This window comes from Peromyscus californicus, unplaced genomic scaffold (assembly GCF_007827085.1).
Source record: "Peromyscus californicus insignis strain IS unplaced genomic scaffold, ASM782708v3 Scaffold_11__1_contigs__length_118956290, whole genome shotgun sequence".
Taxonomy (NCBI): domain Eukaryota; kingdom Metazoa; phylum Chordata; class Mammalia; order Rodentia; family Cricetidae; genus Peromyscus; species Peromyscus californicus.
This window is the reverse complement of record NW_026294402.1, coordinates 83,716,327-83,739,860: the sequence shown is the minus strand read 5'-3', so window position 1 is coordinate 83,739,860 and position 23,534 is coordinate 83,716,327. Positions and strand designations below refer to the sequence as shown.

At 40.0% G+C, this 23,534-nt stretch overlaps 1 protein-coding gene across 11 annotated transcripts in view; it reads left to right on the top strand.

Moving 5' to 3' along the window:
• LOC128096610 (uncharacterized) overlaps window positions 1-23,534 on the top strand; it is a 116,638-nt gene that overhangs the window by 74,140 nt on the left and 18,964 nt on the right. For 9 of the 11 annotated variants that reach the window (XR_008213686.1, XM_052716407.1, XM_052716378.1 and 6 more), the window contains 11 exons: window positions 3,600-3,670; window positions 4,369-4,387; window positions 5,354-5,467; window positions 13,531-13,565; window positions 14,363-14,387; window positions 16,916-17,038; window positions 19,767-19,834; window positions 20,276-20,300; window positions 22,434-22,474; window positions 22,866-22,890; window positions 23,115-23,183. Coding sequence is in view for 10 of the 11 variants with exons in the window: in XM_052716407.1 (XP_052572367.1) it covers window positions 3,600-3,670; window positions 4,369-4,387; window positions 5,354-5,467; window positions 13,531-13,565; window positions 14,363-14,387; window positions 16,916-17,038; window positions 19,767-19,834; window positions 20,276-20,300; window positions 22,434-22,474; window positions 22,866-22,890; window positions 23,115-23,183 (615 nt within the window). In the remaining variant the exon portion in view is untranslated. The remainder of the gene's footprint in view (window positions 1-3,599; window positions 3,671-4,368; window positions 4,388-5,353; window positions 5,468-13,530; window positions 13,566-14,362; window positions 14,388-16,915; window positions 17,039-19,766; window positions 19,835-20,275; window positions 20,301-22,433; window positions 22,475-22,865; window positions 22,891-23,114; window positions 23,184-23,534) is intronic. The other 2 variants (XM_052716399.1, XM_052716445.1) reach the window with 2 other exon arrangements.

Here is a 23,534-nt window from a genome sequence, read left to right as displayed (position 1 = left end):
TATTGTCATTGATTATGATGGTTGGTTACAAGTTGTTAATTGTTAATGGTCAGGAAAAAAGCTGAACAAGGAAACTAGATTCAGAGTTTTTGTTTAAAAAAAGATAAAGAAATAATAGGATAAATGGGTAGATCACTGAATCTACTATAAAGAAAAAGGGGAAGATATAAAAATGACAAAAGGTAGATCACTGAATCTACACTAAAAAGAAAAATACTTTTAAAAAGCTGCTACTTGTTTTAAATAAGATAAGTAATGAAAATTTTTTGTCTGAGTTTATCAAATGTTACTGGACTGGACCTTGTTATATATATAATGGGATTTTTTGTCTGAATCTGTCTAATGTTAATGGACTAGACATCGTTAATGTAATCTTGACTGTGTATATTGTATATACTTATTGGATATAATTTTTCTTGTATTAGTTATAATCTTTTTTTAATTTTAGAAAAAAAGGGGAAATGTGGTGGTATTGTGTTCCCTGAAATATTGTGCACCCTAATAAACTTATCTGGGGTCAGAGACAGAACAGTCACAATATTAAACATAGAGGATAGGCAGTGGTGGTACACGCCTTTAATCCCAGTACTTGGGAGGCAGAGCTAGGCAGAAATCTATGTGTTCAAGGATACAGCCAAGCATGGTGACTCACACCTTTAATCCTAGAAAGCAGCCTTTAATCCCAGGGAGTGAGGGTAGAAGGCAGAAAGATATATAAGGCGTGAGGACCAGGAACTAGAAGTATTTGGGTTGGTTAAGCATTTGGCCTGGTTAAGCATTCAGGCTTTTGAGTAGCAGTTCAGCTGAGACCCATTCTGGATGAGGACACATAGGCTTCCAGTCTGAGGAAACAAGATCATCTGAGAAGTTGGCCAGGTGAGGTTAGCTGTGGCTTGTTCTGTCTCTCTGATTTTCCAGTATTCACCCCAATACCTGGCTCAGGTTTGATTTTATTAATAAGAACTTTTAAGATTCATGCTACAGGTCATGGCTTATAGAGATGTGTTATTATGTGCAGTTGTCTCAGTATTTCCTTAGAATTTTTCCCATTGTCCTTAGCACCAATATCTGAAACTAATCAAGCCCTTATATTACACTGTGTCTTATAGGGCTATAACACATACATGTTCTTCATGCTCCTTAAAACCCTGTAGAATACTGACAATACTCAGCATGGTATAACAAAATATAATATATGATATGCTATACTTTGGGAAATAATGTGCACACAACATAGGCAAGAATTTTCTTAGATATGCTCATCCTAGTAAAATTTCCCAAGTAAAATGGATAAATTAGCATGGATCATAATTAATGACAAATTCTGAATTAACATATGTAATTGGTGGAGGTTGAAATAGACTTAAGACATATGCCTCAGGAAGTATCAATTGTTCCCTGCTTTAAACAGGAAGTGACAGTATTCTGTCACTTAATCATAAAGCTTCTTTTATTAGGAAAGATAGGTTGGTGTCACAACACAGGCACCAGATTCCCAAAAGCCTGCCCATGTACTAGGGATGAATCCCAAAGAATCCGGTGCCTGTGGCATGATGCCTTGCACAGCCTTGGTGCAGTGGGAAGGGGCTTGGACCTGCCTAGGCTAAGTGTGCCAGGCTATGCTGACTCCCCATGGGTGACCTTGATTTGGGGGATGTGGGGATGTAGGGTGGCATGGGAGGGAGGGCTGGGGGTGGGAGGAGGGACGAGGTGGGATCTGTGGGTGCCATGTAGATTAAGTAGAAAATTTCATTTTTTAATATTTTTATTTTATAATTAACTTAATTTCACATATCAGCCATGGATTCCCCTGTCCTCCCTCCTCCCACCCCCCAGCCCTTTCCCCCAATCCGCCCCCCATTCTCACCTCCTCCAAGGCAAGGTCTCCCCTGGGGACTCAGTCCAGCCTGGTAGACTCAGCTGAGGCAGATCCAGTCCCCTCCTCCCTATACCAAGGCTGAGCAACTGAAGAATGGATAAATAAAATGTGGTACATATACACAATGGAATACTACTCAGCAGAGAAAAACAATGACATCATGAGGTTTGCAGGCAAATGGATGGATCTAGAAAAAATCATCCTGAGTGAGGTAACCCAGACTCAGAAAGACAAATATGGTATGTACTTACTCATAAGTGGATACTAGATGTAAAGCAAAGGATAACCAGACTGTAACTCACAACTCCAGGGAGGCTACCTAGTAAACAGGACCCTAAGAAAGACACAGGGATCGCCCAACGACAGAGAAATGGATGAGATCTACATGAGCAAACTGGGGGTGGGGGTGGGGTAATGGAGGGCAAGGGTCCAGGGAAAGAGAGCTTAGGGGAGTGGGAGGTCCCAGCTGGATCAGGAGCAGAGTGGGAGAACAGAGAGGGAGATACCATGATGAATGAAGACCCCAGGGGAAAAAGAAGCAGCAGAGTGCTAGAGAGGTCCCCAGAAATCCACAAAGATACCTCCACTGTAGACTACTGGCAATGGTCCAGAGAGTGCCTGAGCTGACCTGCTCTGGTGATCAGATGGCCAAACACCCTAACTGTCATGATAGAACTCTCATCCAGTGTCTGATGGAAGTGGATGCAGAGATCTACAGCCAAGCCCCAGGTGGATTTCTGGGATTTCCAATCGGCGAGAGAGAGGAGGGATTGTATGAGCGAGAGATATTGAGACCATGATTGGAAAAAGCACAGGGACAAATAGCCAAACTAAAGGAAACACATGAACTGTGAACCAATGGCTGAGGAGCCCCAGGCCCTCTGGATAAGTGAGACAGTTGATTAGCTTGAACTGTTTGGGAGGCCCCCAGGCAGTAGAGCCGGGACCTGTCCTTGGTGCATGAGCTGGCTTTTTGGAGCCTCGGGCCTATGCTGAGACATGGTGCTCAGCCTTGGTGTAGGGAAAATTTCTTGATAAAGAAAAATGAAAAAAAAAAGTAAAAAAAAAAAAGAAAAGATAGGTTGGATCAGTGCATTATGACTTTTTCAGCCAAGCCTTCTGACTGCAGTTGAATCCCAGAACTCACATGGTGAAAGGAGAAAACCAGACCCTTAAAGAGCCCCTCTATATTCCACCTGCACACAGAGACACATCCATGGTTTCTTCTAACCAGAATAAATGCAGTGCATATTTTGAAAGATTTATTTACTTTCATGCAGTGAAAGATTCTTTCACATTGATTTAGATTTCCATTGTCTAGAAAACCAAAAGTTCTGTTCCTCATTTCTCTTCAGTTCTTCTCTTTGCCATAATTTGTTTGCCAGCAATATAATCCACAGTCTGGGAATGAGCAAAAAGCAAACCATGCTTAACACTTTGGCTGGCTCTTAAGATTCCATTCCTCATACTGGATTGCCTTGACCAGCCTTGATACAAGGAGAAGTGCTTAGTCCCATGGCAACTTGGTGTGCCATGCTTTGTTGATACCTGTAGGAGGCCTGCCACTTTCTGAACAGAGACAGAGGAGGAGTGGATTGGATAAAAAATTAAATCAAGTCACATATGCTAGCTACATGGACTTCTATACACATCAAGCAAGGATCCCTGGAATAATTAAAAGCAATATCATGTGTTGACAAGTTACTTTCTGTCCTTTTAGTGGTACATAAAAATGCTGACATTGCATCTTCCTCAAGAGAACAGAGAGTGCCACCAGTGATGATGGTGGAGGTAAGATTTCCTTTCCTTTCTCTAATATAAAAAGTTGCTTTGTCTCCTTACCTTGTGGATATGAAATTTGATTAACAAAAGCTAGGTACATTGTGGGTTAGCTCAGGGAGAAAAGGAAATGGAATTGTACCAGCTTGCTCCTGATTGAACTAAACAAATGTTTGTAGTGTCATTTATCACAGTTTGTATGAGAGGATGGTTTCTCCTGAAGAAAAGGTTCCTCTTTAGATGCCTGTATCATTTTCACTCAGAAGTTGACAGCCACTTCTGGTTCCTAAAATCTTGATGCAGTTTGATTATGTTCCACGGAAGCAATTGTAGAAAAAGTTTCTCAATTTCAGTGTGGGGATGTTGAATGGTAAGACAGCATGAGGATTAGTGTAAATAATTGAGGCCCAGCTGTAGGAGGAATTATCTCACAGTCATGTTATAAAGATGTGGTGTGGCTTAGGGAACATTCAGTAGAGACCAAACAAATAGTGTTTCTTAATCTGGCCTTTGAACCAGCAAAAGTGGGAACTGTCACAAACTATAGAGTCCCAGTTCTTCTGTGACATTGTCACATAATACACTAGTACATAGGACTCTTGCTCATTTTGATTGGCATCATACCATGTTGACATGTGTTCCAAAGACCCATGTAAACAGAATTCAGCATGACCTGTGCCTCAAACTGTTTTCTTTCCTTTAAATTTCAGGTGGAGTCTAGAAAACGCAGTATGTATTATGAAATCCCTTTGTTAAGACATATTTTAGAAATATATTGTATAATTACTGGATATCCCTATGTCTAATGCACCACTGTGATCTAATCCACCTATAGGGAAGAGCTTAGATTTTGTTTTTTTAAAAAAATAGTACTCAAATTTAAAACAAAACTGGAATTATCTACCGTCACTGGATTCAGATATGATCTCTTTAGATTGTTTGGGATGTTCTGTACCAGGCTATGTCTAAATCTGTTTTTCCCAAAGATAGATAATCCTAATTACCCAGTCAAATCTCTTGTGACAAACTACTGAATTAACAAATTAGGATACACACTTTACCTACAGTATATGTGTTCAAATCCCATTACATGCGGTACATTTATTTGTGTGCTACTCTACTGAAGAATAAACCAGGGCATAGAGGTAAGTGATGAGGCTCTCCATACAGATCAAGGGACATTTTGTAGCCCAAGGACTTGATAATCCCTAAGTTCCAGCTTCCCATCATTTGCCTTCAGGAGGTCAAAACTGCAGAGATCAAGACCCTGTAGTGACTACCACAGAGGGCAAAACCCTGGTCATTGCTTTTCATCTACCTACAGACATACACAACCATGAAAGGTTAGAAAGTCCACGTGCTTCTAGTCAGATCAGTGATTCTGAGAATGGGAGACAGACACTGCATGGGGAGATGCGGCGGGCATTTTTCACTTAGGCTTTTGTTATATATGGCTCTTTCCAGTATTCTCTATTGTCACGTTGTCATAAATTTAGACTTTACCTACACAGTTCATGTATTGCTTAATGGATTATAAACTGTATTCAGTGAACTTCCTGAAGCTCCATTCTCACTCTGATGACTGTACCTGGAAACAGGCAATCAGATCAAATGGACAAACACACAGCAGTTGTTAGTTTCCTCTGTTTTTCTGTCATGAGGCTGACATGACTCCCTGTTATAATGCATTCCCAGTTCCTGCATTCTTAAGGGAAATTTGTCGGAAGCAATCTTTTGCCCCTCGGGATGTGGAAGGACCTCCCGTCCCTGAAGGACCTTCTGCAGAAACAACACCAATGCAAGTAGAAGGTACTGTGGGAATTCCATAATTCTGTCCAATTGTATATACTGGTTGCTAATTATTTTGCTTTATATCTAAGTCTACAGAGAAGCTTAAGACTATTTTTCCTATGTAGGATAATACTAATATATCTAGGTCTTCAATGTAAACACAACCACAGAATTTAAAATACATCTAAGGCTCAGTGTGCTGGACTCTGCTGACTCCTCATGGGAGACCTTGATTTGGGGAATGTGGGGATGTGGGGTGGCTTGGGAGAGAGGGTTAGGGAGGTGGAAAGAGGGAGGAGGGGGATCTGTGGGTGGTATGTGAAGTAAGTAGAAAATTTCTTAATAAAGAAAAATGAAAAAAAAAAAAAGGAAAAAAATACACCTAATGTCACCTTGGGCTCTCATTCAATAGTATGAACCAGTGGAAAGCTGAGGCTCATCTTGTATTGGGTCAGGGTGGCTTCACCTGGTATAGACAGGAATGGGTGAACCACCCTCTCTAATACTTTCTCTGTGGGTGATGCAGATGGAGTAGAGCTAATGTTTCTCAAAGGGACTTGGTAAAGGTCTAATGTTTCATGACTGAGGGTAAAATTCAAATTAGATAAGAATGTTCCTGGATTGATCCAATGAGCAAGGGTTTCAGGAGTGGTCATGTTACACACTGTGCTTGGAGGGTCAGGAAATGGAAAAGATATCAGTAGGGACAAGGAAAATGGGAGGGGGATGTCCTTTTCCTCTTTCAGTGGGGTGTCTGGGGAAAGTGTGCTTTGCCATTTGACGACAGTATTTCCCAGGACATTACTCTTTTTTTCAAGACTTGCTTTTTAAAATTTAATATGTCTTGGATATTTTCCTTTTTTTCTTGAAAACTTACACAATATGTTCTGATCTTGGTTTCCCCTTCTCCATCTCTTCCCAGATTCTCCCCACCTCACCACCCATCCACTGTCTTTATCTCTCACTTTAGAAAAGAAACAAATCAAAAATAGAAAGCCCAAACAGATCAAGAGTAGTATAGCTGGATCTTGGGGGAGATTGATTCCCAATTTTCTAAGAAAGCGCCATATTGATTTCCAAAGTGGTTGTACAAGCTTGCATTCCTACCAGCAGTGGAGGAGAGTTCCCCTAGCTCCACATCCTCTCCAGCATAAGGTGTCTTCAGTGTTTTTGATCTTAGCCATTCTGACAGGCATAAGGTGGTATCTCAGAGTTGTTTTGATTTGCATTTCCCTGATAATTAGGGATGTTGAGTAATTCCTTAAATGTCTTTCAGCCATTTGAGTTTCCTCTGTTGAGAATTCTCTGTTTAGTTCTATAGCCCATTTCTTAATTGGACTGTTGGGCATTTTGATGTCTAATTTCTTGAGTTCCTTATATATTCTGGATATGAGTCCTCTGTCAGATGTGGGCTTGGTGAAGACCTTTTCCCATTCTGTAGGCTGTCACTTTGCCTTGTTGACTGTATCCTTTGTTCTACAAAAGCTTCTCAGTTTCAAGAGGTCCCATTGATTGATTGTTTCTCTCTGTGTCTGAGCTACTGGTGTTATATTTAGGAAGTGACCTCCTATGCCAATGCGTTCAAGACTACTTCCTACTTTCTCTTCTAGCAGGTTCAGAGTAGCTGGATTTATGTTGAGATCCTTGATCCACTTGGACTTAAGTTTGTGCACAGTGACAGATAATGGATCTATTTGCAGCCTTCTACACGTTGATATCCAGTTATGCCAGCACCATTTGTTGAAGATGCTTTCTTTTTTCCATTGTACACTTTTGGCTTCTTTGTCAAAAATTATATGTTCATAGGTGTGCGGATTAATGTCAGGGTCTTCAATTCGATTCCATGGCAGTGGGACCGGGTCCTGTGCTCAGTGCATGAGTTGGCTGTTTGAAACCTGGGTCTTATGCAGGGACGCTTAGCTCAGCCTGGGAGGAGGGGACTGGACCTGCCTGGACTGAGTCTACCAGGTTGATCTCAATCCTTGGGGGAGGCTTTGCCCTGGAGGAGGTGGAAATCGGTGGTGGGCTGGGGGGAAGAGGAGGGGGGAGAACAAGGGAATCTGTGGCTGATATGTAGAACTAAATTATATTGTAAAATAAAAAAAAAGAAAAAGAAAGCTTCCTGGGTAACTGTGGTGTACAGAAGCTTCAGATCAATTTGATAAATAATGTTGCTACTGTCTCTCACTGCTCCATATCCACAGAGAGGTTTCATGTTGCTATAAATATATCTATTGGGGAAAATATAGTTCCTGCTCCTTTTGTTCACTTCCTTTGAAGTAATCAATATTAATTGGCATTTACTCTTCATATTTTACACTAAGCATATGTTTTAAACTATATAGGACAGGTTGAAGCTTCAGATCAATAGTGTTCATTTTCTTGAGGGCAATGTATGCAACTGGCCTTGGTTCCTCATGGCTAGAAAAATGAGAAGGATGGATAAATCAAGGGTGAAGGAAAAGAATGAAATAAAGATGAAAAACAGGAGGAGGAAGGAAAGGGAAGAAAGAGGATGAGAAAAAGAAACAGGTAAAAAAAGGTAGACCCTCTTCTGAGTGTCCTTTCAAAGCTAACAGGAATTAGGCTAGACTGAACCCCAAATAAAGCCTGCCATGTTTCTCATTTCTGTGTAAACTATGCGTGTTTAAATACTCGAAATAAAAGGGTATTTCTGGAACTACCTACCCGGGAGCTGTGAGATGTGATAGAAAGGTGTTATTTTAAGTGTCTCATAATCTAGCTTCTTCCATTCCATTGTCAATTTTGAGGTGTGTTCTACCCTTGCTGCCTGCCCGTCTTTCTCAGTCTCACTTGCTCTTGAACTCAATGTCTTCTGACCTTCTGCCCCCACATGAATGAAACTGCATTTCTGAATGTCACAAATGATAATCACAGGGTAGAATAGCTTTTCTCTGCTCTGTACTTTTCATTCACTGTGCACCGTTTTAACAGTTTTGACCCCCCATCCTTGAAATTCTCTTTCCCCCTGGCTTTCTTACCATTAAACCCATGCGTTTAAACCAAAAAAAAAAAAAAATAATAGAAAACCAATATATAATCAGTGAAAAAGCACAACAAACATACACACACACACCCCAAAAAAGCAACATAAAAACCAAAATCAGAAACCATAATATATTTGCAAAAGACCAGTAAGATTTTAAAAATGCCCAAACAAAGCAATATGAGACCCAAAATGTCTACAAAAATACCATTGCATTTGTTTGGTTTTGGCTTGCATTGGACCTACCTTTAAGTGTGGTTAATATACCTAATGTGACTCTATTGGAGAAAACTAATTTTTCCCTTGCAAGAGTTTGCCAATGAAGATAGCTTCTTGGTTAGGAATGGGAGCTCCTGTTCACTTCCCCCTCTCAACACTGGGGCCCTGTCTGGCTAGAGCCTGTGCGTGCTGCCACAGTCTCTGTGAGTTCATAAGTGCATCAGTCCTGTTGTGTCTGGAAGACAGTATTTCCTTGATGTCATCCAACACTGGATCCTTTCTACCTCCTCTTCCACATACCTCCCTAAAACCTGGGGTGAGGGGGTGTTAATGAAGACATTTAGAACTGAGTATCAGAATATTTTTTCAGCCTGTGACACTACCAAATTCCTAAGCTTTTGCTTGTGGTTACTAGATCTTCATTTTAATTGTGTCTGTCTGAATTTTTTTCTCAGGTGTGAGTAAAACAAACTAAAGAATAATTAGCTTCTTTAGTCCATGGAGTCTAAGGTTACAACCGATAATTGCAGGGCAGTCACATATAGAGGCAGGAGCTTATGGTAAAGAAACAAAACTTGTTGAAAACCTAGATGAATGAATGCTTGGGCTCAGCTCACTTTCTTCTTTTTATATAGTACTCTCTGGATTATTCAGGGTTCTCTAGAGTAGCATAATGAATAGATGAATCTCTATATATAGATATAGAAGGAGGATTTATTAGAATGACTTACAGGCTGCGGTGCAGCTAATCTAACAATGACTGACTATGAACAGAAAGTCTGAGAATCCAGAAGCTGCTCTGTCCATGAGGCTGGGTGTCTCAGTAGACACTGGAATTCTGAAGAAGTAGGCTGTAATGCCAGTGAAGGAATGCACTTGCTAACAAGGCCAGAGTAATCAGGCAAAGAGCAAAAGCTTCTTTCTTCCATGTCCTTATATAGGCTTCCAGCAGGAGGTGTAAGCTGGATTAAAGCTGTGGCTTCCTGCCTCAAGTTCCTGGTTGAAGGCATGTGTCTTCATGCCACAAGTGCTTGTCTTTTCCTAGCTCAAAAGATTTAGATTAAAGGTGTGTCTTCCTACCTCAAAGATCTGAAAGGAAGTGGATTTTCCTACTTCACCTTAAGAAAAAAAATTTCTCACAGATATGCCCTCTATTTTGAGGTTTTAGTTCATTCCAGATGAAAACAAGTTGACAAGCAATAACCACCACACCTTCCTAAGCAATAATGCTGAGGAGAGTTCGTTAGTCATCCCATCTCAGCTAACCTAGTTGATATAATCTCACACTTGCATGCCCGGTACTGGATATCATCCAGTTGACTGTGGAGATTAACCATGGCAGTGCCCGTGAAGTATTTTGTTCACTTTGTGTATTAACCTGTGATAGAGCCAATCTGTATGGTGAGGGACAGCATTCTCTCTTATACTCACAGAAACCTGTAGATGATAGTCTAATATAGGCAGAGTTTCTTTGTGTCCCAGCAGCCGCTTCATAATAACCACATTGAGCCTTAACATAAATTATAAATGTTCAGCTGATAGCTCAGGCTTGTTACTAATTAGCTCTTACAACTTAAGTCATTTCTATTCACCTATATTCTCCCATGAGGTTCATGGCTTTTACCTCTATCCCATTTTTTTTTATGTCTGACTCTTTCTCCATCTGACTGGCAACTCCTCTGATGCCATTCTTCCTCATCCCATCATTCTCAGTTTGGCTTTCTCACCTAACTTTATTCTGTTAAGCTTTTGACCAGTCAGCTTGTTTATTAAACCAATCATAGCAACATGTATTCACACAGTGTAGAGAAGGATTATTCTATAGCAGTCTAGCAGTGGGCCCAATGATGCAGGAATAACAGAGCCCTTCCCTTTCATCCTTCAGGACTTGTAGCAATCCATGCATAGTCCTCTTTTCACTGTTAACTCCTACTTCATGTGGCACCAATAGGGTAGAGTGTGGCTAAAACGGCTGTTTACTCTGACAGAACTACCACATCTGCAGTGTACATTCCCAGCCTATGCTCCTCATCCTGGACTGCCATGCAGGATGACTGAGGTGTAAAGGAGGTTAGAGAATTGTCATTCATCCTTGAGCCTCTGACCTTGTGAATGAGGAGGGATCTGATCTCTGGCCCCTGCCTTGGCTCTTTTTCATGCGTTCTTGATTCCAGCTCCAAGATGCAGATGGTGCCTTAGGGAGTTCCCATAAACTAATACCCATGTTCCAAGGGCTAAAAGACATGAACAATTGGGAATCAACTCTCTTGGCACCCATCTTGCCACAGGCTGTCTCTGTCCTCAATGTTTTGCATATTTGTGACTTTCTCCAGGGAATAGCTGACATGCTTGTTTTGGGGTGGAAATGAGTTAATATCTAAGGAGTGTGTTTCCTCCCTTCCTTGGTAGGTTCAAGAACTTTGATCTTTGAAAGTCTGATCTCCTGCATTCTCTTGTTGGGCTCCATAGGCAATCTCTGTAGCTTTAATACTGTGTGTCTCTTTACCTTAAACTCAGCAGCTATTGCTTCTGAGCAAGATGTCACAGAGATCCAGGACTAGTCTCCACCCCATAATCTCCCATCTTTCTTATCCAGCCACTTTCTCCTGTTTCTGGAGTGCCATGTGGTCTCTAGACTCTGTACCTGGAAATATATAAAAGTGTGTCAATTCCCTTGTATCAGGAAACTTGTTCTTGATGTTTCATACTATGAAACATTGCTCAGAGGAGTCCCCAGAATGACTCTCTATGTGTCATGTCTTTTATATTCCATATTTTTCTCTCTCTCCTTTGCTAAACTCATCAGATTCAGAAGACCATTAAGAGATAAGAGGACATAACAGAAAACTTCTTGTGGACTACATGCCCAGAATGACAGTTGAATCTTAGTAGGTCATCTGGCTCATCCCTTTACCTTATGGACAGAGCTGAAAGGCTGATGGTGAGCAACTGAGGCATGTGAATGTGTAAAGACAGAGAAGTTAATCAGAGTCAGCTAGGAGAAGTCACATAAGCAGAGTGATACAAGACACAGTAAAAAACAACCAAGTGAAAACATATATAGACACACACACACACACACACACACACACACACACACACACACACAGACATGTAGACACAGACACACACACACAGACACACAGACAGATAGACACACATAGACAAAGACACACACACAAATAGAAGAAAATTGTCTGAAATCCTAGGAAGAGTAACAAAGAACAGTAAAGTCACTGACATGTGATGGTCACTTTGGTCCAAACACCTAAGGCTGTGATTCCAATTAGTGAAATATCATCTCCCTACAATGACTCTTTCTTGAATTTACCCGCATCTATATACTGGTGGTAGCCTCATGTTCACAGGCCTTCATTTTGCATGGAAAAGATCACCTTCAGGGAAATGCCTATCCTTTGTGCCTTCTCTAAAAGAAGTCCCATGTCTTTGGCCTTCACCTTGCTAAAAATGCGCAACTTCTAATCATTATTTAGGAGTTTTGGTAAGTTTAAAAGGGTTGCTGCTTGTTGATATATACTTCACAAAGCAGAAGTGTTACAAAGACAAGAAAACTATGTTCATAAACACATAAAACACATGTAGATTTTGTGCAATGTTATTCCATAAAATATGTACCACATATGATGAATTATTACAATTTACCTCTTATTATTCATGATTACCAAGATTGCATCATTCTTTACCTTTGAGAGATAATATAATGGGACATGAACATTCACTTTTAAATAGTTGTTTAATGTTAAATGCATGGTGTACAGATGGCTCAGTACACACATCAGTACCCTATTTTGAATCTCCAGGGCACATAAAAAAGTCAGACAATTCTGTGCACACCCATAACCCCAGCATATTCAGGGGCAGAGAAAGAAGGATTCTGTGTCTTGCTGGCTATTATTCCAGGTCTAGCTCAAATGAAAATCCTTGATTGAAGGAAGGAAGACAAAAGTGAAAGATCAGGGTTGTTATAATTTACATTTTTAATTCTTTGAGAATTTAATGTGACTACTGTATTTACATTATTCTATCCCACCTTCTCCTCAATCTAACTCATCCCATGTCCACCCTTCAAATATATGACTTCTTTTATGATAATAATTATAGTTACATATACAGATGAGTCCATTTAATGTTGCTCTTATGTATACTTATGTATGCTGTTGTATGTTTAGTGTTGTTGGTTTGGGATTAAATTACTTATGAGGGGGTTTACCCATGGAGAAAATTGATTCTTCATCTCTCTACAGCCATTGATTGCCTGTAGCTCTTGGGCTAGGATGGCTTATCAGTAGGAACTGTCCTGATGCAGGTCCTATTTGGGGAATTGTATTGAGATTTCATGGGTTATATCATCCCTGCCATGTCTAGAAGACACCATCTAGTAGCATATGTCCTGTTCCTCTGGTTCTTATAGTCTTTCCACTCCTCTACCAAAATGTTCCTTAAGTCTTAGGTGAAGGGGTTATCTTATGCATCTATAATTTGGGATCCCACAATATGTCTTCTGACCTCCACATGCAAACTGAGCCATACCAGTGGTCCCACCAAAGAGAATACATGTGAAGATATGTATTTAATCTTCAATCAGATAGATTATTTTATGTTGCTTTAGGTTTCCACTGTCTGGAAATAAAACAATTTTGTTACTCATATATCTCCAGGACTCTCTCTGTTTTAATTTCCCTTCAAGGGAAGACAGTTCAGCAGCCACCCAACCATCTGTTCATTAGGTCTAGTCATTTGTACTGAGTCCATGCACTTTTAGCCCCATCAAGCAAGAATGCTGCATAAGTAGTAAGCAGTACCATGAGCTGACAGTTACTTTCTGTCTCCTTAGCATTACCTGAAAAGACACCAGTAAAGGTAGAAAAGGTAAGGGGGCCTTTCTTTTCTCTAAGGTAGAAAGGTTACTTTAGTGATCTTATGTTTGAGTGGATATTCCATTGAACAACAAAACTAAGCAGGGCGTCATGGGTATAAGAGAGTTAGTTTAGGAAAAGGACAAAGGAATTGTATCATCCTGGTCCAGACTGAATCAAATCTTCCAGCATCAAGTATCACAATCTGTGTGAAGGGGCCTTTTCTTCTGGATAAAAAGGGCTCCTCTTTAGAAAAATGAGTATAATATTGATTCAGAAGTTAATAGGCATGTCATCTATTAAGATGTGTATTTTTCCTTAAGACTCCTCTCCTATTTGTTTCTCCAACCTGTCATCTAGATGGAGTTTGGGTTGTTCCCCAAAAGTCTATGTGGTGGGAAGCATCATGCATCCAATATTTGAATATTTAGGGTATGATACATTTAAAACATGTGCATTCATGCAAATAATTGGAGGACCCCCCATAGAAGAAAATAATCTCCCAAATCAGGTTGTTAAGTTGGTCTGCCATGTTGTGATGTAACTTAGGGAGCCCTCAGTGAAGGCCAAACAGAAGAGGTGCTCTGCCCTCGCTTTGAATCAGCATAGATGTGTGATGTATTATTTTTTGTCACAAATATGTAGCTCTGTTTTGCTGTGACACCCTCATATTGTATCAGTACAGTCTTTTTTATGTCTTTTTCCTATCCTACTTTACACTATGCTGTGTTATAGCGTTAACTAAAGAGCTATGCAAATAGACTCTGTATGACCTGAACCTCAAAGTGTTTTTTTTCCTTTCAATTACAGGTGAAGAATAGAAAATTCAATTGCAGTATGTATTATGGTATCACTCAAGACACATTTTAGAATTATTTAAATGCTGGCTGTCTTTTCTCTGGTACTCCAATGTGATATGAGACTCCTATTGGGAGTTCAAGGTGGCGGGGGTGGGGGGAAGGCAATGCCCTGAGTAACCAGCCCTACTCATGTGTCTACAGTCACTGCATTCAGCTATTTTGGAATTTTGTGCACCAGGCAGGGTCTAAATAGCTTTTCCCCCAATACAGTTATCCCTATGGCACAGTCCACTTTCCAGTGACAAATTTGTCAATTCAAAAAGCAAGATACACATTTTACCTACAAAAAAGTTCAAACCTTGCCATACAGATATGTGGTAGACTTGTTTCTTTGTCCAGCTCTCTGGAGAAGCATAGCCCAAGGTGAGGAGATAGGTCATTGGTCTTTCCAGTGATAGAGCTCAGGAAGGACTTTTTACTTGTCAAGGGCTCGGGAATCCCTATGTGATAGGTTCAGCCTCTCAGCACCTGCCTGCAATAACCCAGCCCTAGGGAGATTCCAGACAATGATGAGCACCACAGTGGGTAGAAGGCCAGGGCAGTGCTCCACACCTGCCTGCAGACACTCATAATTATGATAGATGGAAAGTCCATATGTTTGATCAGATCAGAGAGTTTGACTGTAGGAGACACTACACTGAAAAATAGGTCGGATGTGTGTGATAACTGGATTTATGGTAGAGATGATTCATTCCAGTAAGAACTGGTGTAAATGCTTAACAGATTAGACATTAACAACATTAACATGAGCCCAAAGAGCAACACAATTTATGGGCAATGTCCACTTAGACCTCCAGTCATCCCTTCATTTTTGAGCTGCACTGGATCATTCTTTTGGCTATATATACATCTTTAAAGGTGAACTTGAGTTTGTGTTCCAATATTACTTCTGTCACTGGCTGTCATTCTCCATGCTGCCTGCTATGTCTGAGCATTCAGTGGAATGATAAAAGCAACAGTGAGTTATACAGGCAGAGTATGGCTGGGTATCATCATTTTGAAGATGCTGGCTGTGTTACAGTAACCTCACAGTCAGGATTTGACAGAGAGGGTCAGTGGGAAGGAATGTAAAGACCAGTTGGTTTAGTGTACTTTTAGCATATTCAAAGTCCTGGATTTGATTGCAATGGCTGTATAATATGTGCCCATGGTGGCACACTTCGGTAAACCCAGTTCTTCAGAGCTGGAGTGAGGAGAATCATAAATTCAAACTTATCCTTTTGTACATAGGCATTTTCAGCCTAATCTTCCATTATAGGTATTTCTGGTAGTTTAAAGAATGTTTAGGGAGTCAGTGTGACTCAATTGTCCCTATAGAACCTGTGGATGGAAGAGTATGTAGAAACTGGACTTTGATGAGTCAGAGCAGAGCAGTTATGGTGCACATTTGGTGTTAATATAGACTCTACCCTTCTATCTACACTTTATCTGGGTTATCCATGTAGTGGCTGAGGATATTTGTCATCTAGAAAGCCATGTGCATACATATTACCCAAATGACAGACTGCTTTTCTTGCTTGGTCATGTTGAAGACATCAAGGTTGGGCCAATTGAAGGGAAGTTTCATTTTTTCAAACCGCCATGCAATAACATGGTTTAGAATAAATTGGACTCTGAGTATTTCCAAGGAATATGAATCTATAATCTCTCAGTGTGGTTCCCTGGCAATTAAAATTAGTCACTGAGAGGGATATGACAGGTTGAAGATGCAGAGGAAGGGTCACATATTTGTACTAAGCCAGTGCCCTCTTCTCCAATTTTGAGTCAAAGATTGGAAGGTAAAGAGTATCTCTCTCAGGCTGCTTGTGTCAGGTGTTTGGTCACAGTGACAGGAATATAACTACTGTGGTACCTAAAAGTCAAAAGTAGGGAATGCACACAGTTCTTTACTTCTCAACTCATCTAAGGCAATACCATATGTTCTCTGTGAGCTATAAGTACCATGGGCAAATGAAGAATGAAGGTCAACAACAGCCATGCTCCCCATGCTGGACCCATGGATCACTCTGAATTCAGTCACTAGCATCTAGCTGAATTCCTCTGATATTTAACAAACATCATTGGAATATTTCTGCTGTACGTGTTCCTTTCCTTATGATTTACCATTTGTAGTTCTCTTTTAGACTAGAAAGTATCATGAGAAGTCCTTCTGAAACTTCCAGTGTTTGGAGAAAAGCATGGAAGAAAGAGGAATTGTGTGAACAACAGTTGTATTCATGTGATTCTCAGAAGGATGGCTTCCCATCTGGCATCAAATCCATATAACACATTCAGTCCTGCTGCTTTTTCTGTATTGTACCAGCCACGTAAATGCAGACATTACCTATAGTGTCTGTATACTGCTTAATCACAAAGTATGGTGATCTTCTTGAAGCAATACTCTGACTCTGATGACTAGCTGGAAACAGGAAATTAGATGAAATTTACAAACACAGCCGTGATTAGTTTTCTGTTTTTCTGCCATAAACTAACATAACTCTCTCTGTTGTGACTACATTCCCAGTATTTTCAATATTTAGAAGATTTTATAAGAAGAAAACTATCACCTCTCAAGATGTAGAGGAACCTCCAGCTGCTCCAGCTGTCACTAGTACTTCTAAAGAAATGCCACAAACACAAAGGGAAGGTAGTGTACATATTGATATATTGAGGCTTTGTTTCTGTTCTATGTATTAGTCAATTATCCTTTGTACTATCTGTAAAACTGAAAAGATTTATCAGAAATTTTAATATGTGAAAAATGTTAATGTATCTATCTCATCAGTAGAAATACAACCATAGAGTTTTGGGTTTTTTTTTTTTTTTTTTTTTTGGTTTTTGGTTTTGGTTTTTGGTTTTTCGAGACAGGGTTTCTCTGTGTAGCTTTGCGCCTTTCCTGGAACCCACTCTGTAGCCCAGGTTGTGCTCAACTCACAGAGATCCGCCTGGCTCTGTCTCCTGAGTGCTGGGATTAAAGGCATGGGCCGCCACCACCCAGACAACCATAGAAATTAAAGATATATTTAAAAGTCACTTTGGATCTTGCTGAATAACATGAACTAGAGGAAAGCTGGGGCACATGTGTAAGTTGATGTAGTTTCACCTGATGTGGGCAGGAACGGGTGAGCATCCCTATCTGCTACTTATTCCCACGTGTGGGTAACAGAGATGGATTAGATCTGGAGTCCAAAAAATACAGGTGAAATTTGATTTATATAGCAGCCTTCTTAATCAGGTTCAATGGGGAAGGATCCCAGAAGTGGCAGTGTCACATCCTGTGCTTTCGAGTGTGAGAGCAGGAAAGAGATCTGTAAGTACAAGAAAAATGGAAGGTTCTTGTGCTTTTCCTCTTTCAGAAGCATAAGGATACACAACAGCTCTCCATGGAAATGCTGCCTAAATTAATTTTCTATTCTCTTTAACAAAATACTTTGAGAAAAACAAACTAGAGCTGAAAGGTTTATTTTGCAATTAGCTTGAGAATCCATTTCATGATTGTAGAACATCTATATAGAGAAAAGCTCTAAGTAACCAGAACCAGAAAGCAGTGAAAAATCAATGGTATTGCACAACTCACTTTCTTCTATTTTTACTGTTCAAGATCCCAGTCAAGGAAATGATGTCTCCCCACAGTTGGTGGATCATCCCACTTCAGCTTTCCTAGTCACTATAATGTCTCACAGGTGTGCTCTGAGGTTCTGGATCTCATCAAATTGATAATTGAGATGAATCATCACAGTAGCCCTGAAGTACTTTTTGTTTATGGTTGTGTGCTAACCTATGGTAGAGCCCATCTCTCTGCTTAGGACAATTCTCTCATGTGTGCTCATACATATGAACTTGGATATGAAAGTCTCATAGTGTTGGCTCAATGCTGCAGGAGAATCAGATTCTCTTCCTCTAGTCCTTTAGAGCTTGTATTACCATCTTCATGGTCTGCTCTTCAATGTTTAGACTTGTTTTAACGACACCCAGAGAATGGCATGGCTAAACTGACAGAAAGGCTTTTTAGCCTGGCCTCCATCCCTGGAAGTAAGTGTCAAACATATGAGTTTCATTCATTTGAATTCTCTTCTCCTCTCCTTGGACTGGTTGATGTGCAAGATGACTGAGGTAATGGATATCTGAGAGCTGGCATCTGTCTTGCAGCAACTGACCTAGTGGATGAGGAGGAAGCTTGACCTTGGCCTAGCTTTGACCCCTTTTAATGCATTCTGGGTTCAATCTACAAGGTCAGAGGTCTTGGGAGTTCCCATGAACTCCTACCTGTATACTAGGACTTAGAAACATGATATCAGCCTTCCTGTGACCTATCTGGACCTTGTCTGTATCTGTCCTACGTGCTTTAGTATACTTGTATGTTTTATGTTGGGGTAAGAAGTCCATTTCCTCCAAGTGTCTTCAGTAGGTGCAAGGCCTTAGCTCATCACAAGTATGTCTGTTCCTGCTAGCTTTGGACCACTTTTTACAGGCCATGTATTATAAGTTGAATATACGTTGTCCTTACTGTAAACTCTAGATTACCAAAAAAATGTAGGAAGAGTGTAAATAATATCCACGATTCTCATTTTATTGTAATTTCATTTTCTGGAATATTTGCCCCAGAATATGCTTATCACCACAGGAAACCACCAGAAAAACATGGTCTGACAATGCTTTTAGCATATGACTTAGGAAAAGACTTTTCTACTCCAAAGATAAAAATTACATAGCTTTATTAGTCCACTTTAAAAATCATATCTACTCCAGAGAAAAGTTGTGCTGCTCCAACACAACAGTATTAAAGGTTTTCCTTTCCCCAGTATGTGACTGTCCCTTTGTAGTTCATGCACTGAACTAGGGAATGGAGCATGGTGCCACTAGAAGTTAAAATGCTGCATGGTTCATTGAATTAGCTCCTGGATTGCTATGAGCCTTGCTTCATTTCTGGCATTCTGAGGTGCCCAGATGTGCTGCAGAGGGGAGACATTATCATGGTTTTTATTTTCTCATGTTCACTGATGCCACTCCATAAACCATATTCTTTTGGGTATCCTGGAGAGTGTGTACTAGATGGCACTTGGTATAAATTAAAACTCACATTATTTCTTGATTTTAGAAGACTGGTTTTCAAGTGATTGATAGGAGTAATGGGAATCTTGTACCATTGGAAAACTATCTTATTGTCTTCTGTTGACATTAGCACACTGCAAGTGTTTCATTTATTCCCTGCTTCTCATTGACTGGGTGCTTTCAATGAGGATTCTCCAGCAACTACTTGGTCTAGCCTTCAGAGCATAGCCATACATACAATCCTGTTGTGTAAGCTAAGCTGTGTCCTCTCAGGAAGCCATGGGCCACAGCACCAGTGATTAACAGTCACTCTGTCTTCCTAGGTTCTACAAATGTCCCTGATATTAAACAGATTTTTTGTCGAGAGGAAGAGTTCGACCATCATGATGAGGTAAAGTGACCTTTCGTGACTGACATAGAAATGTTGCTATCTGAATTTTCTATTTCATTGAGTTTTGCTATTAAAATATGACAGTGTGTGTTATATATACTATGCTGTGTTTTCTTTAGTAGTAGAACTGTCCCTTGCCAATGGACATCTTAAGAGAAAGAGCATTTGTGAATGGCACAGACAGGGTACAAAACAGATGCTCTACCTGTCCCTCTGGAAAACAATTCTTCTTCCTTGGATTAACTATTTTTTGATTGGGGACTGAAGGAGGGTTAGAGATACATCATTCAAGAAAAAAAATCAAAGCTTTGTCACAGATATATCTTATCTTTGTTTTACCAGCTATTAATGTTGGCAGTGATTGCCATGCGTTTTCAATACTGACATGCCTACATGTCCCATGATGCTACCCTCAAAATGTCTTTGTTTCTGTAATTTCAGGGAGCTTGGGAAGAATACCAAAGTTGTAAGTATTGTTTAACTCCTTGATGAGGAAAAATGTAAATGCTAAGATAGGTAGGGTGTCCCTTACTGTCTTCTTTTTGAAAGGCCACCCAACTTGCTCTTTCTGGAAGGAGCAAAACAGTCAACATGATTTTTTAAAGGTGCTCTAGATACCCTTTTACAGTCAAGTTTCTGCATAGATTTCCACGAGGCTGCGTGCATAAAGAATGCTAGGGTTTCATGTGCTTCAATGTCTTGTGATTCTGAATGTATGTGATTGTGCACAGGGGGATGGTTTATAGAGCACATAGTTCACACTCACACACACACACTTTAAATGAACTTTATACTTTATTAGCTCTGCTGGTTTCATGATATTTGTGCCTGGGAATTGTTATAACCCCTTCTTTAGAACAAAAATGAAGATTCCCTGACTCAAAGTCGAAAGCAGAAAGTTAAAACATAAATCTATCTGGGTAATCCATTGCTCTTGCTTCCATGGTTGAGCCTTAAATTCATTTAAGAAAAAAATTAGAGCATTATCAGCAGGGCTGAGAGTTTACCACATGGTTCAGAGATGCTGACCATTCATGGCAAATTACCTCCATGTCCTTTTAACTGCATATTAATCTAGGCCACATCCACAGATGCTTGAAGTCACTCGTGAAAGTCCAAAGACACCCTGCTGTGTCTGGTCATTTCCCAGAGACCTTTGGAGTTAAAAACAATTATTAAGGACAAGGTGGCTTACTTCTGTAGATTCTGGACTCATATCTTAGAAGCTGACCCAAACATAAAAGAAAAATGACAAAAATATTATAGTATACATTCTAATAGCACTATGAACAATAAGATTTTCCAACCTAGCTTATCGATAACCAAAGAAAGACTCAGTTGAGCAGCCTGTGCAGTTCTGAGAAACATCTGTTGGTGACAGATAACAAGTGTTAACAATTACACATACTGTGCTTTGAAACTTTTTATTCTTTGAAATTAAATTATGTCATTTTCCTCTTTCCTCCCTCTGACCATCCCCATGTCCGGTCCCCTTTCTTCCTCAAATTCATGCCCTCTCGCCTCCTTTCCTGTAACTGTAGATTTTAGGTGTGTGTGTGTGTGTGTGTGTGTGTGTGTGTGTGTATTCCTAAATATATATATATATATATATATATATATATATATATATATATATATATATATATATACACAATCCACTCTTTACATATAATTTTTTTTTTTCAAGACAAGGTTTCTCCGTATAGCTTTGGCACCTTTCCTGGAACTCAGTCTGTAGCCCAGGCTGGTGTCGAACTCACAGAGATCTGCCCACCTCTGCCTCCCGAGTGCTGGGATTAAAGGCATGCACCACCACTGACCAGCTTCTTTGCATATAATGTTATCTGTACTATGAGATTTCAGAGCTGACCATCTCTTCTTGAAAATCCAATTGGGCTGTTCCCTGGGGAAGAGAATTTTCTCCCACTCTCCACAGTTTTTGGTTGCAGGACTAGTGTTCTAAATGGATGGTTCAGGCCGGGCACCCCACAGTCACTTGTTCTCTGCATTTGCATTTGTTGTGGTTTTCTGTTATGATCTCATTCTCTTACAAAGAGAAATTGTTCTGTTGGATGGTAAAAGCTACACTGACCTATGAGTGTAAGGATAAATATTTAGAATACAGTTAGAAATTATGCTGCTTTAATATATATATATATATATATATATATATATATATATATATATATATATATATATATATATATATATATATATATAGAGAGAGAGAGAGAGAGAGAGAGAGAAACATTTATCCCAGGCTAGCCTCTATCTCACTATAAAGTTGAAGCTGACCTTGAACCCTGATCCTCCTTCACCTGCCACTTGAATGCTGTGATTACAAGTATATACCTCAAAGTGTGAATCAGCTGGATTTATTTTATATTGTTTAAAGTGGCTTTAATTGAGGAACCAGGATCCTAGGTCTTATTTTGTTCTGTTTTTTTTTTTCTTTTCTGGAACATCCTTCTACACTTGAGAATGGCCCAACAGCAACCCAAGCTATCTCCATACACATGTGTGTACATTGAGAATATTTCCTGAGTGTTTTATAATCATTAGTTGGCAACATCCTCACAGTTATTCTGTTTTGTCCTAGATTTCCCAGGTGGTATACATGTTCCAGAATCCAAGCATACGGTAAGAGCACCTTTGTGTATCTTCTACAAAAATATTTGGGTTCCTTGTGTGTTACTCTTTAAAAACAGTTTCCTTTGTGGAGTTCAGGTGGTTTTCCTGCCACTGGGTCTCCAGGTCTCTAGTGTCGTTGACATCACCACATCTATTAAAATTGAATCATAGAAGTAGTTCCCTCAGGAATTACTTTCCCTGTTCTATTAAGGATTTGCTTGCAGTGTTAATGGACTTGGGAAGTACAGTGCATGGAAGACTCTTTCCATCTGTACTGGTGTCATATGCAGTACAGTAGAGCTATATTTCCATTTTCCCTAAGTCATGAAGAGAAAACTAGACCATTGTGAAGTATATAGTACAGCCTATCTTAACAATGCTTTCTGTTTCATAATTGCAGGTGGCTTCCAACATGCTAGGAAGCTGTAAGTATCTGAAATATGTCTCTTGTTCAGGAAATCTCTTAGTGTTTCCTTCCTAAATAAAAAGCCTGAATCAGGATTCTTGTAGGGAAGGAAGGTTGAAAGTTAAATGAGAGGAAATGATTCTGCCATAGACACTCCATGGAAAATCCCAAGAAGAATTGTGGTTAATTTTGTGTGCACTCTCGTGGATTCACCTGGTACACTTTGTCCTGATGTTCTTGCAGATGTAGCCCAGGTGGGAGACACAGATGTTGAAGAACAGCAGAACATCGATAGTAAAGAGAGCTTTCCTGGTAAGTAACAACATGCCTACCGGAATCAATAGGAGAGGATCCAGGAAACAGCCAGGTTGTACCTTCTGCTTGGCAGGCTTAAGCAGTGGGGAATGTATCAGTGAGGTGTAGATTTGCATGGAGATTTGTGTACTACTCCTTCCAGGCATAACTGTAAAGAGGGATAGAAACAATGACACCAAACCCCACTGTCAATTAAAGATGATTTGGGGGAGTTGGAGAGATGACTCTTTGATTAAGAGCACTGTCTGCTCTACCAGAGGATCAGATTTGAGTCCCAGCACCCATATAGCTGCTTACAACTGTCTGTATCTCAGTTCCAGGGTATCTGATGCCCTCTTCTAGTCTTGG